At 34.6% G+C, this 18,047-nt stretch overlaps 1 protein-coding gene across 5 annotated transcripts in view; it reads right to left on the bottom strand.

Annotated features, from left to right (window-relative positions):
* Tnni3k (TNNI3 interacting kinase) overlaps window positions 1-18,047 on the bottom strand; it is a 281,405-nt gene that overhangs the window by 232,938 nt on the left and 30,420 nt on the right. For all 5 annotated transcript variants that reach the window (XM_070007290.1, XM_070007288.1, XM_070007293.1 and 2 more), the window contains one exon: window positions 14,914-15,024. In XM_070007290.1, coding sequence (XP_069863391.1) covers window positions 14,914-15,024 — 111 coding nt within the window. The remainder of the gene's footprint in view (window positions 1-14,913; window positions 15,025-18,047) is intronic.

Here is an 18,047-nt window from a genome sequence, read left to right as displayed (position 1 = left end):
TGCTTTATTAAGGCCAATAAATTTTCAAGAGTCTTTAGGATAAAATCGACTGTAAATATTTTATGCTTAGGCCTTACAACTCACAGTATTATTGAAAAAATTCCAGAAAGAAAGACAGTGTCAATAAGAGAAAATAAGCATTTTCCATACCTCTGGACAATTACTTTCATCAATTGCCTTTTATTCTATTCAATGAGAAACTTTTAAAGTGTCTGAGATAATTCAATATATATATAATTTCAAGAGGAACCTTTGAGAATAACTCGAACTTTAATCAGAACAAGCTCATGTGTGTAGATCTAGTATGATTATTGAACAGTTCAATCTAGGGCTAAGAGAGATAGCAGCTCATGATCTCCTTTAAGGCAAGGGAAAAAAGGTAGTAGGGTGGGGTAAACAAGTTTAAAGATGTTATAAGGGGTTACAGTAAATTGCTTTCAGACTAACTCTGAAAAGCTTTGTGTGCCTTCTTTAAAAGGACGATCTCTAGTCTTTTTCTTTTTTTGGTCGTGGGGCTTGAACTCTGGGCCTGAGCTCTGTCCCTCAGCTCTTCAGCTCAAGGCTAGCACTCTGCCACTTGAGCTACACCACCACTTACAGTTTTCTGTTGGTTTATTGGATATAAGGGTTTCAAGAACTTTCCTGCCCGGACTGGCTTTGAACCTTGATCCTCAGATCTCAGCTTCCTGAGTAGCTGAGTAGCTAGGAGTATAGGCATGAGCCACCAGCACCCAGCTTGTAGTTTTTTTAATATATATATATATATATATATATATGTATATATATATATATATATATAAAGTAAAGATGCTGTACAGAGGGGTTACAGTTACATGAGTAAGGTTATGAGTACATTTCTATCAAGCATTGTTACCCCCTCTTTGTTTTTCCCCTACCATTCTCCACCTTCTCAACTTTTCCCTCCACTCCCCCCGAGCAGTTAAGTTCATTTTCAACATAGTGTCTTGTACATGTCATTGTTACAATGGGTCAACCTGTATCCTTATTTCAGCATTTTGTTATTTCGCTTCCCCTCCCCAAATTAGAAAAATGTATATACAAGATGTAGTACACCAGAATTAACTACAGTGAAAACAGTGGTTATACCACGGGGGAAGAACATACAAAAGAAACAAAAACTAACATAGTACATTATAGGTACATTAAAATCAACAGTAAGAAAGATAAAACTTCTTGTGTCCCTATTTTAGGGTTCATTTCACTTAGCATCATCTTATATGTTCATATGTACATAGCTTTTGATCTTTACTGCTTGTCCTAGATACATGAAAAAATACTCAACTTCTCTAGCCATAAAGGAAGTGCAAATCAAAACAACATTGAGATTCTACCTCACCCCAGTTAGAATGGTTACAATCAAGAAATCTAATAACAACAAATGCTGGAGGGGATATGGTCAAAGAGAATCCTACTGCATTGTTGGTGGGAGTGTAAACTTGTTCAACCACTTTGGAAAGCAGTATGGAGGTTCCTCAAAAGACTCCACATAGAGCTCCCCTATGACCCAGTGATCCCACTTTTGGGCATTTACCCAAATGATCACAAACAGGGCCATACTAAAGCTACCAGCACAACCATGTTTATTGCAGCATTATTTACCATAGCTAAGATATGGAACCAACCCAGATGCCCCTCAGTAGATGCATGGATCAAGAAAATGTGGCATATATACACAATGGAATTCTATGCCTCCATCAGAAAGAATGACATTGCCCCATTTGTTAGGAAATGGAAAGGCTTGGAAAAACATTTTAACTGAAGTAAGCCAGGCCCAAAGAAACATAGGTCCCATGGTTTCCTTTATCTGCAGTAATCTGTAGTCTTTAAATGGTCTCAAATATGATAAGAAGAAATGTCAAGTGCTTTTGAGCAACAACTCTGAAGACATATGTTGTGAGAAAGGATAGCTGCTAAAAGATAGACTTAGGGGTTTCAGCTTTTCTCTCTCTCTACCTCAACCTCAAGAAGTTTCTAAAAGGACTTTTGAGATTTACCTAAGGGAGCTATCAAAGAGAACAAACCCCACAATGTTTATAGGAGATGATCACGGTATTTTATTATCTATTTCCCAAATACCATCCCATAACAAATCATCCCTGAGAGAAATTGGCCCCTATTTTACTGCTATCTCAAAGGTCAGGTAGTGAGTAGAATAGTGATATTACAGTGGATTCCTGATAGAGGGGAAAAAGAGCCTGTGCTCTTCTTAAACATTAGCACAGAGCCTCTGAAATTCTAAGGGAGTGATTCCAGCAAACTATAAACTCCATTACTCATGACTCAAATATCAATTTCCTAGGAGGAAGTATGACATAAGAAAATATAGTGAAGTTTAGATGAGGTTACGGATTTAGTTGTTTCTTTCAACTGCTAAAAGTACATAAAAACCTTTCTGTTTTGCTGATTTATTACATAACATTATCCATATATATAGTATACATGTATACATATGTACACATATACATGGTACATATATCATATAAATATACTCTACATACATATATACATATATACCTATATACATGTATGTATATATACCTATATACCATGTATATATATGTATGTATATGCGTATGCATACATACATTCATTCATACATACAAACATATATGACCTAGAAAGTTAGAATCAAGTTCAGCACACAGAAAGGTTGGCATAGAAAGGCAAATTCAAAATTCAAATTCACACTAAACATAAAGAGTAACAAAGGGAATTCTCATTTCAGGTTGATTTGATTAGCAATAATCTTTGAATCTAATTTCTCAGTAGTGTTTCTTTTATCAGTTTCCAGAGCAGCAAGTTGATGAATGGCTCATCTACATTTTTATTACCCTATAAAGCTTTTCTTGCTTTTGTCCTTCAACCTCAACCCCAAAGCAATATTTAATGTTTAATAATAGCTAATAGAATCTATGGAAAATGTCTGAGTAGAAAAAAATAAGCTAGTGTAATCTTACTTCAATCCTTACACTTGATACATGCCTAGGACATTGCCTCTAAGACTATAAAATAACTGATGATGAATTATGGTCTATTATCTTGTCTCAGTCTCCAGACCAAAAGCCTAGATAGTAAGAAAGTGCTTCCTTAATATAGTAGAAGATGTAACACAGAGTATATTCAGTAATGAAGGATACAAAGTTTCTGGTTTCAACTTATGAGAAAACTACTTCTAATATCACAAAAGATGTAGTGTGCTCCTAAGTTGGGTCTTAGTTATTTAAGACTATGTGTGTAGCAAAGGTCTCATATGTGAAACTTAACCATTTGATGTGCTAGTAGATCATTAAACTGTGAATGCCTAGTCAAAGCCACTAAAGCAAGTATGGAAGTCTCTAAAGTTAATATGAGTGAATGGTAATTGGAATATCTATTCATCTTTAATTAGAGTTAGTAGTAATGTTTAAATAATTGTTTATTATGATGTGTAGTGACTATTATTATATGGTCCATGCTGTGCATTCTCTGTTTGAATTATAGCAACCCAGTATGTTCATTTTGCTCTTATGCAATCAATTTCAAATTTGTTCCTCTGCATACAAAATTTTCAAAGATTTATCAGGACCATGGTAATACTACTATATACCACAGTCTGAGAGAAAGGGCAAGAAGGAGAAAGAGAATGAGATTCCAAAGTTTTACACATCCAGTGTAGCAATTGTTATAAAATATGAAAAGAGTAATTTTTATAAACTGAAATACTTCCTCCTCAAATTTGTATATCAACATTTTATACTCCTAAACCCTACAAGTATACAAAAAAATTGACTACATTTAGGGATTTTTGTCTTTAAATAATTTGTATGAGGTAAAGTCAATCCAATATAACTGATAACTTGATTTGATTGATAAATGGAGGAGAATAGGACATAGAGACCAAGATAGGAGAACACACAGCAAAGGAATTACATATGTAAACCAAAGTAATAGGGCTTTCAAAACACCAACCTTACTCTTATCTTGATTTTGGATTTCCAGCCTCCAGAACCATAAGAAAGTAATTTCTGTTTTTTAAACTACCAAGCCTGTGTCAGTCTCAGAAAACTGACATCATATTACTAATAAAATAGTTCAACTTCACTTATTAATATTAGCTAACCAAGTGCAACAACAAAGTAAGAGAATTATATACTATTTCTAAATGAACTTCATTCCAAGAGGAAAATGATGACTCATCTGAAGAACGATAATTATTTGGGAAATGTCAGTCAATGTAGTTAGGAAAGCAAGAACCAAAAGTGTTTATCAGAAAGGACCAAAAACAATCAACACTTATGGGAAATGTAATTGTGAACAAAAGACATTAAAAATCATGTAAAAAAACTAAAACAATAACATCAATCAATAAATTGAATGGTTTATAAAATTTGAAATTTAACCTCAATAAATTTCCTAAATACATACCACAACAAATTAGAAAACACAATCCTAATTATATTTATTAAAAGCATAAATGCCTGATAAGAATCAGTGAGGAAATGTGGAATATTCAATAAATATTGACTAGCCTTCTGAGGAAAGAATACAACTTTCCATTTCAATCTTATACCAAAAAGATATTTCATATATAAATATAATCTATAAACAAGGGGGGAAATTAAGCTAGTTGACATAAGCTGGGCCATGGCTCATGTCTGTGATCCTAGTTGCTCAGGAGATTGCAACCTGAAGATCAGGGTTCAAAGCCAGCCAAGACAGAAAAGAAACTCATCTCCAATTAACCAGTAAAGAAGCCAGAAGTGAAGGAGTGGCTCAAGTGATAGAACACAAGCCTTGAGGGGAAAGGCTAAGCAACCAGTAGACAGACTTTAAGTTCAAACCCCAATACAAACTCATTTTAAAAAAAGAAAAAATACTATTTGTGTTTTTCTTTTTAATACTAAGTCTTGAAGTTGGTCTTTTTAAGATAAATCACAAAACAAAGAAATGAAACAAAATTCCTGTAAAATCTAGTCATGTATCAGTAGTATAAAATTGAAAATAGTTATCCAAAATACTAAAATTGAAAGAAAACTTTCAAGATATGATAAATATGTTATATTCTAAATTTTTCAATATAAAAAATAAGTCAGTAAGGAAATGTGATAAAAGTCAAAAGATAGTAGGATAAGGAAAAGCTCAATAATTCATAAGAAAGAAAAAGCTTGATTTTCACTAAATAAAATAAAATATTATGATCACTGTTAATAAAGAATGATAGCTTACATAAAGAGAAATAAGTACTCATCACATGGTAAAAGTGTAATTAAATTCAGTAGTTGGCAGGCTCTTGGTAAGAACTATAGAAATGTAAACTTCACATAACTTTTGTCCCAGGTACACATAGAAGAATCGTTCATGAATGATTACAGATATCCAAGATAGGAAATTCATTCCCACATCTGCTACCAAGGCACCCTTCACTCAATTCATGTCAGAGCACATATCATAATTTCATTTGTTTTATTGTTGAATAATGTGCTCCAGGACAGCTAAACAAAATTCTACTCATTCATTCATCAGTCTCCTCTGTTTATTATGAATAATGTTGTTCTAAGTATTCATGCACAAGTTTTCATGTCTTCTGGCTATACATCTAATGGTGGAAAACTGAGTCTTCTATTGACTGCATGTTTTAAAAAATGAGGACCTTTAAAGCTATTACCTTTTTGCTTTTTTAAACTTTTACAATATTCTTATTAATAGTTGTACAAAGGGGTTATAATTCCATAAGTCAGGTTATGAGTACAAGGCCTTTGAGTCAATGTCACTCCTTCACTTATACTCCCTCCCATCCCTCCCATCCTTACCTTCCTGTTTATAATCTTCTTTATAAACAGACACAAATATGCACAGATATACCTTTGTAGGCATCAGGAAGAGTTAGAATTTTGCAAGAGAGTATGATGCACAGTAAATCCATAAATTATATCATATATACAGTAAATTTTAAAGGGCATAAAGTTAGTTCTGGTAAAAAGTTCATTCTTTACAATAAAACCTTCTATCTCTTATCCAGAATCAGCAAATCGAAATGCCTTCCTATGCTTTAATCTTTCATTTTCATTTCCAGACCGTTTTCCTATATTACAAAAAGAATTATTAAAGCATATGGATTGTGTAAAGGATTACTGCTGTGTTGTTTTCTGAAAGCAGCAGTATCATTTTGCATTCCCATTGGCAATACATGAGGATTCCAGATTCTCCTAACTCTTGCTCTTATATTTTATTGTATTTTACTGACTGTAAAGCAATATTTCATTGTGGCTTTGATGTTTATTTTTCTAATGATTTAAGATAAACATATTTCATGTGTTGCTTAGCCATTTGTATATGTCAATTCAAAACCTTGGCTCATCTTGTTGGAGGAGAGAGGGCAGTACTGGGGCATAAATTCAGAGCTTGGGCACTGTTCTTTAGCAATTTTGGTCAAGGATGTTGCTCTACCACTTGAGCCATACCTCCATTTTCAGATTTTTGGTGAGTAACTGAAGATAAGAGTCTCATAGGCTTTTCTACCAGGGCTGTGTTCAAACTGCTATTCTAAGATCTCAGGCTCCTGAGTAGCTAGATTTTTAAGCATAAGCCAATTACACCTGGCACTTCAGTTATTTTTCATTGCTATTAATATTATAAATATGTTCTTGTCCCATTACATTTTGAGCTTCCTTTTTATTTTGTTTTATGTATTGGGGGGCAATACTGGAGTTTGAACTCAGGGGCAACTGCTCTACCAGTTCCAATGTTCCTCAACACCTTTGCACTAGTTATATTTTCAACGGTCTCACGTTTCTGGTATGGGCCTCTTCAAACCCTAAATCTATTACCAATGCCTCTCATGTGATTGATTACAGGCATGACCACTGAGTGCATTTTAAAACTCTTCTTATTTTAAACACTTCTCCTATGAATTTTGTAATAAAGATAGAAAAAGAAAGCTAATATGTATGTCGGACCTACTGTCCAGCAGTAGGCATATATTATACACAAGGAGAGGGACTGTGATCCTAGGCTCTTTATAGAGTCCTGAGTGGATTTATTTAATGGCTACTAAAATACCCAAATCAGCGTCAGCCACCAATGAAATTATAAAGCAAATGAAAATTATTTCTTTGTAATCACTCATTTATTCTATATTTCTGAGCTATGCACTCAGATATCTCTTTATAAATTTAGTTTATCCAAAGAACCTTTAGGGTAGTAACTATTAAATTTGAATATGTTAATGTGTCACCTGGGAAATTTTTTTAAATGTTTGTTTTAGGGAAGATATAAGGTAGGAAAAGAGATTCTAGTGGTCTCAGGTTGCTATTTAATGGTTTGTGCTTCAGTTAGCCAAGGAACTGACTGCTGGCTTTTACATGTGAAGAATTAATTTTAAGCTTTAAAAAACTTTGTAGTTTTACAGAGATGCCTTAGTATTTATAATTGTTTAAGAATCTAAAGAATGAGATGTGCACCAATAGTTCTAGCTACTCAGAAGGCTGAGATCTGAAGATCTTGGTTCAAAGTCAGCAGGAAAATCCATGAAATTCTTATGTCTAACTAACTACCAAAATGATGCTGTGGCTCAAAGTGGTAGAGTACTAGCCTTGTGCACAAAAGCTCAGGGACAGCACCCAGGCTCTGAATTCAAGACTCAAGATTAAAATACACATTACACACCTAACCCATAATCCCCCCCCCTCTCTCTCTCCTCTCTCTCTCTCTCCTCTCTCTCTCTCTCTCTCTCTCTCTCTCTCTCTCTCTCTCTCTCTCTCTCTCTCTCTCTCTCTCTCTCTCTCTCTCTCTCTCTCTCTCTCTCTCTCTTTCTCTCAGAATCCAAAGAGTAGGCATGTAATAGGGGAATCGTTATCTGTAAAGGGACTTCACCGGTATCCACAGGTACCATGCCCATTCAGGAACAGGCGCTGCTTAGTTGTTTTAAATGGGGATATTCCTACTTTGATAATTCAGCAGGCATATGATTATGCTCACAAATACTGTTTGCAAGCCTCAAGTTTGAATGGAAGAGGTGTTCAAAAATCAATGTACAGGGGCTGGGAAGGTGGCTCAGTGGTAGATCGTTTGCCTTGCATGCCTGAGGCCCTGGGTTCAATTCCTCAGCACCATATAAGCAAAAAGAAAAAAGCCGGAAGTGGCGCTGTGGCTCAAGTGGTAGAGCGCTAGCCTTGAGCTGAAGAGCTGAGGGATAGCGCCCAGGCCCAGAGTTCAGGCCCCACGACTGGACCCCCCACCCCCACCCAAAAAAAAAAATCAATGTACAGCTTAGTGCTGATGGCTCACACCTGTAATCCTAGCTACTCAGGAGGCTAAGATGTGAGGATTGTGGTATAAAGCCAGTTTCAGTAGGAAAGTCCCTGAGACTCTTACCTACAATTAACCACTAGAAAACCATAAGTGGTGTTGTGGCTCAAAGTGACAGAGCGCTAGCTTTAAGCAAAAAGAGCTCAGGGACAACGCCCAGGCCAAGTTCAAGTCCTAGGACCCCCCTCCTCCCCAGGAAAAAAAAGTCAACTTACAATTTAAAAAAATAGAGGAATAGTTGAAAATACATTTTGCTCCTTTATTACAAAAATAGCATGTACCAAAAAGCAACTGTTCAACATCTATCAACCTGGAAACTGGAAAAAGTTCACTAAGTAAACAAAGCCATTACAAAATGCAAAATTTCTAGAACAGCCAAATCTCTAGAGATAGAAAGTACATTTGTGGTTTTCTAGATTTGGACAGTAAGGGGTGGGTTGATGGATAAGACAGCTAATGGGTATTGGGTTTCCTTTCAGAGTGACAATAATATTGTTAAGTTAGAAGTGGTGATGATTATCCAACTATATGACTGTATTAAAAATACCTAATTCCACATTGTAAAAATTAAATTATGTATTTTCTTTCAAGAAAGATGTTAAAAAGGGTACAGCTGGGCATTGGTGGCTAGCACCTGTAATACTAGCTACTCAAGAAGCTGCCATCTGAAGAAAAAAATTCAAAGCCAGCCCAGGCAGAAAAAAATATGTGAAAGTCTTATCTCCAATAACCACCAAAAAGCCAGAAGGGGAGCTGTGACTACTAAAGCATTAGTCTTGAGCAAAAATCTCAGAGATAATGCGCAGGCCCTGAGTTCAAGCTCCAGGAACCACAACTGCCCACACACAAACACAAAAGGTAATGCAGAAATAATACAGATAAGGAACAGAGACTAAATGAGGCTCTGCAAAGCGGCACTTGAATAACTTAGTGCCACTAGCCTGTAAACAGTTTTCTTGACACCTTTTAAATTACTGTGTCCAAAGTTTAAATTGTTGCCAAAGGGGCTGGAAATTATGGTTTGGATTATAAGAATGGCAGTGTGAAAACTGAGCTCTGAGGCTAAACAGCATGAAAACACTTGGTTCTATTAATTGTTAGCTGTAATCTTGGAAAAGTGACAATTTTTCAAGGCTTCAGTTTTCCTCAGTTGAAGAAAATGAACACAAAATCTTGTATGAGGCCAATGTCAATTCTGCTTGATACCAAGATATCAATTTATTGTCAAGTATTATTTTTACTAATTGGATTCCAAATTAAGTTTACAAGAGACTAAAGTATTCATGCAAATAAGGGTAGACATGTTACTTTTAATTATGAAACTCACAAATACCTAAATTTCTTCATGAAGAAAGCAAAACAGACACACACAGAAAACCAGAGAGAGAAAAAGAGAGAGAGAGAGAACACATTTTATTCTTCTGTTTATGCTTTTGAGAAGAAAACTAAAGCCATTATAAAAGAAATAATGTAAAGCGAGTCAGAGGCTTCTTGGTAAACAAAACTCTTTTCTGAAACATTTAGATGATTTAGTTAAGAATGAATTGGAACAACATCAATTGCATTTCCTTAAAATAAGAAATGAATTCCAAAATAACTGGAAAACATTTCTGAAGCAGTGCTTGGATAAGTGCTTACAATCTGAAAATGGGATAAGGTAGGATAGAATAAATTTAACTATGAAAATAATATTCTCCCCTGCACAGAGTATTTTAGTAAATATGCCTTTTTCTTAAAAATAAGACATTCTACAATCTTTACATAAACTATTTTGGCTTAACTACATGCCTTCTTTGTTTGTTTGTTTTTAATTTGCTTTTGAAACAGATGTCTACAGCTACACAGGTAATTGATTTGTTTCCTAATAAATGTTAGATACTACTGCATGAAAAGCCAGTGTGACAACTTTTTAACTGAGTTATATGATTACAAAAAGTATTTTACATTTGGTGTATGCATGTATGTCTGTGATGCTATAGGTGTAGTTGCATAACTATATATGGTGTATTTGCTTTAGTTGTATATGCAGTACTGTCATAACTTTAGATAGATAGTAAAATATCCATTTTAATCTTAGCTTGTTGGACATGATTTAGGCAGAGGTCTGCCTGTCTATGTGTGTGTATGTATGTATATGTGTGTGTTCAGAATACACTCTATTGCAGAAATAAATGTAAGAGTCATTAGCAAGTATTTTTAATGCATACAACTGCAAATTTAAAGTAAGATGAACATCCAGCTCATTTATTTATTGTCTGAATGACCTGATGGAGTCCTTTAACTTTTAAAGAATTCTTAGTTTCCTTCAAAGTTAGATAGCTAACAGTAGCTCTCTCATCACAGAAGCAACTCACAAATGTCCATGGGATGATGAAGTACTACCAAATTTCAGCTATTACTTTTCCTTTTCCATGCCTGAAAGATTGTAGTTATGTCCACCAGAGAACCCAAAGGGAAGAGCAGGGTTTGATGCACTTTTATTGATTGCTGAATGAATCTTAGGCCTTGCATATAACAATGTATGTATGAATATTGATAGATGGATAAATCAGGCCAAGAGAAGTATTGGAGCCTAAGACAACCAATACTTTCTTCCCTTTCAAAGCTCAGTAAATTTAAATCAGTCTAAAATTGTAGTCAGCATGTCTAGGAATCTATAGCACATATGCTCTTCTATTATTGAAGGAGACAGCTGCCTAGTCAATGTAAATTTTATTGTAAAATTGTTTAATAGAATTCACAATTATGGGAGGACAAACACACTTGAGACACTAATGGAGGGTCTGAATTTGATATGTGGAGACAAAAGCCCTGTCAGCCTGAACATCACTATTGTTTCACAGAGAAAGGTGGGCAATAAAAGACAGAAATTACCATTGAAAGGAAACTCACCAGATTTACACACTATCTCTTCTAACCCAGTCAGGAAGAAAATAGTGAAATAACTGCTGAGGTTTTGGTTAATAAGAAAATATTATATGGACACTTTATCGCATTGTACTCAATTACTCTATACCATTTAATACTCAGAACCGTTTAACTCTTGAGGTTGGTGTGTTCCTGCAATATTCTAGTTTTCCTTTTATCGATTTAGAAGTGCTATTTGCTTCCTATTCAATGGCTATCACAGCTTCTCATCTCTGTAGATAGCCTTGGTCCTTGAGCCATCCATTTTATCTAATACATTGATTTCAGTTATTATTAATGGTTTAAATCCCTTCTTTGCAATGCCATTCCCACAAATTAAAAGCAAACCCACACTTTTCTATGAAATGCTAGTTGTATATCATTATCCTCAGAGTGTGAGTTCTAAGACCACCAAGAGATGTCTGAAACTAAGGATGCTACAGAAACCTATGTTTATTGCTTTTCTTTGAATACACATATTGGTGATATTTGATGCAGTAGGCACAGTAAGAGAGTCTAAACAACAAATAAAAACTAATAGTAAATTAGAAAAAACAATAGCCGGGTGGCTCACACCTATAATCCTAGCTACTGAGGAGGCTGAGATCTGAAAATCACAGATCAAAGCCAGCCCAGGCAGGAAAGTCCATGAGACTCTTATTTCCAATAAACTACTCAAAAAAAAAATCTCCAATAAAACACTAGAAAACTGGAAATGCCTCTGTGGCTCAAGCGGTAGAGCACTTGCCTTGAGCTGAAGAGCACAGGGACAGTGCCCAAGCCGAGTTCAAACCCCACAACTGCCAAAAAAAAAAAAAAAGAGGAACAAACATAACAATATGCTGTTAACAAAAGATTCCCATTATGAATTATTCATGTCTAGATTTTTTCATATTTTATTTTAGACCAAAGTTGACAGTGGGTAACAAAGCTATCAGGAAAGGAAAACATAGATAAAGGAAGTTACTATACAATTAATGAGCATTTCCACTTGAAAATTTGGATACCAGTAGAAAATCAACATGTCTAGAGCTTTTTTTTTCTTTTTCCCCACAATGTGGATTTGAGAATTAAAATATTGCAGGTCTTCTTTTTTTATTTAACAACTGTTCTCAAAGAAATACTTGAAAACTTTTTGCATTTTGAAGATGCTGATTTTTCAGTAGCCTTTTGGATGCTGTTTCCTTTTATTACTTGATCAGTAATTTAATTCATCTATTATGTAAGAAGAGAATAAAGGGTAATGTGTCTAAACCCATTTCATGAAGTGAGTGATGAACTATAAAAGTTGTTGAACATTATAACTCAGTTAATGAGAGAAGTTGGAAAACCTATGTAGGAATATAAGACAAGAGTAGAGGCCTATTTGAAATCATTTTAATAGTTTGCCTTGAAGCAAGCAGAATCAATATACTTCCTCTGTTCCACTACTTACAAAGCAAGACAACAGAGCTATTTGAAGAGGAGATAAAGAGACTAACCTCTTAAACTTTTTGCTCTTGGCCCCATTGCAATTCTATCACTCACAAATATAATTAGCTCAACATTAGACAAAAAAGATTTAGTTTTGAGACACATACTCTCTCATTTTCCTGGCAGTTAAGGTTGGATATCTTTCAGGGGAAGTTGATGTCTTCTTTATCAGTTCTTCCACAAGGATTTTTAGTGATTACATTTCCATTTACTTTATCACTGGCCTCAGGGCTTTTTTTTTTTTTTTTCCTTTTTTGAAAGGGGACTGGATATTGTTTCATTTAGTGAAACTAATGAAATTTTTTACTTTCTCATAAGGAATGCAAACTTATTTATATTTAGAGTGGAGTTTGTTTCCTAGAAAACATTGAAGAAGCAAAAATACCATGACAAGATTTGGGTCAAATGCATTGGTTTTTGTGTATATTTCTATATACAGCTCTGTTTGTTTACAGTGAATGTGTGTTTATGATGTGTTAGTGGAAAAGGTAAAATACAGTTTGCTGTTAATAATAAGGTTGTAAGAGTTCTTATTTTTTTTACATTGTTGAGCTATGGATTATTATTACAATAGAGGGCATATGAAAATGGTGATATTTTGAGTAAAATGACTACAATCCCAAATATGGCTCTTTTTCTCATCAACTATATAAGAGCCTTCCTTTTATATCTATTCTAGAACTGACAATAAAATCTCTGTTTCAAGAAGATTTGTGGAATTAACCAGTCTCAGAAGTAGTATCAATGAAATTAATATTTTGACAATTAACATTAAAGCAAGATTAAAAGCTATCTAATGACTTTAAAGTACTTCATTTTCCCTCTACCTGACTTCATTTATACATCTTTTTCTCCAGTTCACTTTACTCTAACTAGCTTTGGTTCATTCATATCCCTCAAGAGAGCTAGCTTTCTCAGTCCTCATGGCCTTTGCATTTACTATAACTCAAGCCTGAAATATTCTTTCCCTATTTCATTGTTGTCATTTTCATTTTATCCAGGTCTCTGTTCCAAAATCACTTTCTTTCAGAGCCTTCAATATAAAGCTTATGTAAAATAGCACATTTTATAACATTTTATCATTTTTATACTTCTCATTGCCAACAAATATTATATAATATTTTCCTTTATTGTCTTGTTTAAAATTAAACTTCACAAAATGCAAGTTCAGCTTCGCATTCTCACTAGTGCTAACCCAGCACTCGCAGCAGTATCTGGTGAATATTTGTTTGATAAATGTTTTTGGTCAAGCAACACATAGGAGGATGAATGAGTGAATGATTTTTCCTTAGTCTTTAATCTGTACAAAATACTTTTGGAGTGCTTTATCTTGACCACTTCAGGAAGTGACACTGTGACTCAAGTGGTAGAATGCTAGCCTTGAGCTGAAGAGTTCAGGGACAGTGCCCATGCCCAGAGTTTAAGCCCAACGACTGCCAAAAACAATAAAATATATATATATATATATATATATATATATATATATATATATATATATATATATATATATATATATATATATATATTAACCACTTCATTGGAAATAGGCCTACTAAAATTTACTAGGGATAGCACTCTGGGCTTTGGATAGTCTAGACAAGAACTCTACTTCTGAGATCCAGCCCTTGTCCACACATATTATTTTTGAAATGAAGTAAACAGATGTTATGAGTCCAATTAATTTCCCCAAAGCTACAATAGTAAATTATAGAAACCGACCTGCTTTATTCAGGAACAGAATCTCTAAATAATTACTGTAAAGCTGCTTTTGTCCAGCTGTCTTTATATTAACTCATGTTCAATTACATTTTTGTAAAAAATGTACTGAACTGACTACCAAAAGTATATTTATCTAGCTGAGTTTTACTACCAAAAGTACTGAACATGTTCAGTGGCTAATAACAGAACCAAAATCTCTAAAACCAGTCTGGTGATCAAAATGCTATATATATATGTATATATATATATATATATATATATATATATATACATATATATATTACACACATATATATACATATATACACATATATACATACATATATACATATGTATATATACACATATATGTATATATACACATACACATGCTTGTTTGCTGAAATATCACAATGAAACTATTTTATTCAATAAATATACCAATAAATATTTTTCCAAAGAAAGGCTGAGGGAGATTGAAAGAGCTAAATAATCCATGTTTTTACAGGTGACAAGGGCCTGACTTACCTCTAGGTGGCCAGCTATCACAGCAATGTGGAGGGCCGTGAGGCCACCATATCCAACCTGCTGTATATCTGCTCCACTGTGAAGCAGGGAAGTGATGAGTTCTGCACTATCCTGTAACAAAACACATCATTAATGCTATTCTTCCATTAATGGCAAATTGAAAATTGTGCAACAGGATGCATTGATTCCCCCTGAGTGGCAGCCAGTTTTCCATGCTTAAAGACAACCTGATATGATTTCTGGCATAAAAATACATTGGATGCCTCAACTCCAGCTATCACCATGTGGAAATGTAGGGCCAAAAAAGAGAACTGATGCATGACAGCCAATCCTCTGCCATTTGGCCATGAAAACAGACTGGACATTTAACTTGGAAACTAAAGTTAATCTTACGTGTAGATCACCAAATAAATACGATTTTTTTAGCAACTTAAATTAACCTTCAGGAAATCAAGAGGTGATAGAAACAATGGCCACTTTTAATTTTCATTTTTTTATTTTTAGAGATGAAGAGGAAATACTTCTAAGAAGAAAATATAAGTCAAAATAATTGTTGATGCTAAAGAAATTGCAGCTTACTAAACTGATTTATGTTATCATATTTTCTGTAATATGCATTATCATGAACTTATAAGTAATCAATAGGACTTTACAAATTAGAACATTTTAAAGGGTAACATAGGCATATATACACTAAGCTTCAGATGTGAATGTAAATGCAAAAATCTCAAAAATAAGTACGAAAATTACAACTTCCTTAATACACCCTTATCAGCACAGCAAGAGATTAGAAAGTAAAATACTTGACTAGGTGTGGTTGCTTGTACCCATAATCCCAGCTACTCTGGTAGTGGAAATCAGGAAGATCTTTGAAGTTATCTGGGACAAGAGTTAGTGAGACACATCTCTCCAACTCAAAACAACAACAACAACAACAAAAACACAGCAAAAAGAGCCAGTATAGTGACACATGCTGGTATTATCAGTTATATAGAAGAAGTAGGTAAAATGATTGAGGTCTGAGGCCAGTCCTGGACAGAAGTAAATTACCTTATCTGAAAAGTAACTAAAGCATAAAGGCTGGGGAATATCTCAGGTGACAGAGTACCTGTCTAGTAAGACTAAGACCCTAACCACAAATAACAGAGGAATGAAAATAAACTCTCTGGGATAAATCATTGCATTTATGAATTACATATAGTTTTTTTTTTCAAAATAAAAGATATGTGAAATTCTATTTAAAAGACCTTTTGATTTTTTTTTTTTTTTTTTGGCAGTACCAAGGATTGAATTCAGGGCCTTGTACTTGCTAGGCAGGTGTTCTACCATGGGAGCCACACCTCCAGCTCCTGACCTTGAATTCTTAATGTGAGTACATATGCATGTAGATCTAGAAAATAGTTTTGTAAATAGAATGCTAAGCAAAACAAAATGAACTAACACAAAAACAAAGAAAACAACAACTTTGAAGCTGGGGTCAGTGGCTCACCCCTGTAATCTGAACTACTCAAGAGGCTGAGATCTGAGGACTGTGGCTCCAAGTTAACCTGGGCAGGAAAGTCCATAACATGTGTATTTCCAAATAACCAGCAAAAGAAACAGAAAGTGCTGTGGTGCCTGCAGTAGGGCACTAGCCTAGAGCACAAAAGTTCAATGACAGCACCCAGGCCCTGAGTTCAAGCCCCAGGATCAGCACAAAAATCAATCCATCCATCAATCAATCAAATTCGATATAAAGAGTGAATGCTATAGTTCCCAAATGTTCCCTTCTATCTACTTGCCATACTGTTAATGCTAAATAAAGATTAAATTTTCAGTCTTTACTGTTTTATCGGCTTTATCTGGTCAAACTCAAAATTTATTATTTTTGAATTTTTTATTATTAATAAGTTTTTTATAGTGAAAATACCGTACAGAGGAGTTACAATTATATGAACAAGGTAATGAGTCCATTTCTTATCAAGCATTGCTGCCTCCTCCTTTGTTTCCCCTTACCATCCCTGCCCTCCCATTCCCCATTCTCCCTAAATTGTAAAGTTCGTTTTTCAACATAGTGTCTTGTACATCTCATTATTGCAATGGGTGAACCTGTATCCCTATTTAAACAATTTGTTTTTTCCCTTCCCCTCCCCAAATTATACCAACCAAATACAGTAAAAACGGGTTATACCATGGGGGAGGGACATACAAAGCAACAAAACAATAACCTTATAAATATGTTAGAAACAATAGCAAGAAAGAAAAAAACCACTTGTATCCTTATCTTAAAGTTCATTTCACCTAACATCATCTTATCTGACCTTTTCTGCTTGACTCAGACATATACTAGATATTGCAAATAAGGGAAACTATGGAACCTATGTTTCTTTAGGCCTGGCTTACTTTACTTAATATAATTTTTCCAAGTCTTTCCATTTCCTAACAAGTTGGGCAATGTCATTCTTTCTGATGGAGGCATAGAATTCCAATGTGTATATATACCACATTTTCTTGATCCATTCATCTACTGAGGGGCATCTGGGTTGGTTCCATATCTTAGCTATGGTAAACAATGCTGCAAAACAACATTGAGATACCACTTCACCCCAGTTAGAATGGCTATAATCAAGAACTCTAACAACAGTTCCTGGAGGGGATGTGGACAGAAGGGAACCCTACTGCATTGTTGGTGGGAATGTAAACTTGTTCAACCACTTTGGAAAGTAGTATGGAGGTTCCGCAAAAGACTCCACATAGACCTCCCCTATGACCCAGCAATCCCACTCTTGGGCATTTACACGAAGACTATACTAAAGCTAAACTAAACTATTAAATCTATTTTTTTTTAAATTCGACCATATAAGATGATGTTAAGTGCAATGAACCCAAGATAGGGACACAAATACCTTTTTTCTTACTTGCTGTAGTTTCTAGCATATTTATAATATACCATGTGATTGTTTTTGTTGCTTTGTATGTTCTTCCCCCATGGTACAAGCCCTGTCTTCACTGTAGTTGATGTTGGTGCCCTGCATCTTGTACATACACTTCTCTAATTTGGGGAGGGGAGGGAAAAAAAGATACAGGTTGACCCATTGTAACAATGAGATGTACAAAACAATATGTTGAAAATGAACTTTACAACTTTGGGAGGG

Source organism: Dipodomys merriami, unplaced genomic scaffold (genome assembly GCF_024711535.1).
Source record: "Dipodomys merriami isolate MVZ:Mamm:240054 unplaced genomic scaffold, mDipMer1.0.p SCAF_7, whole genome shotgun sequence".
Classification (NCBI taxonomy): Eukaryota; Metazoa; Chordata; class Mammalia; order Rodentia; family Heteromyidae; genus Dipodomys; species Dipodomys merriami.
This window is presented reverse-complemented; position numbering and strand designations above follow the sequence as displayed.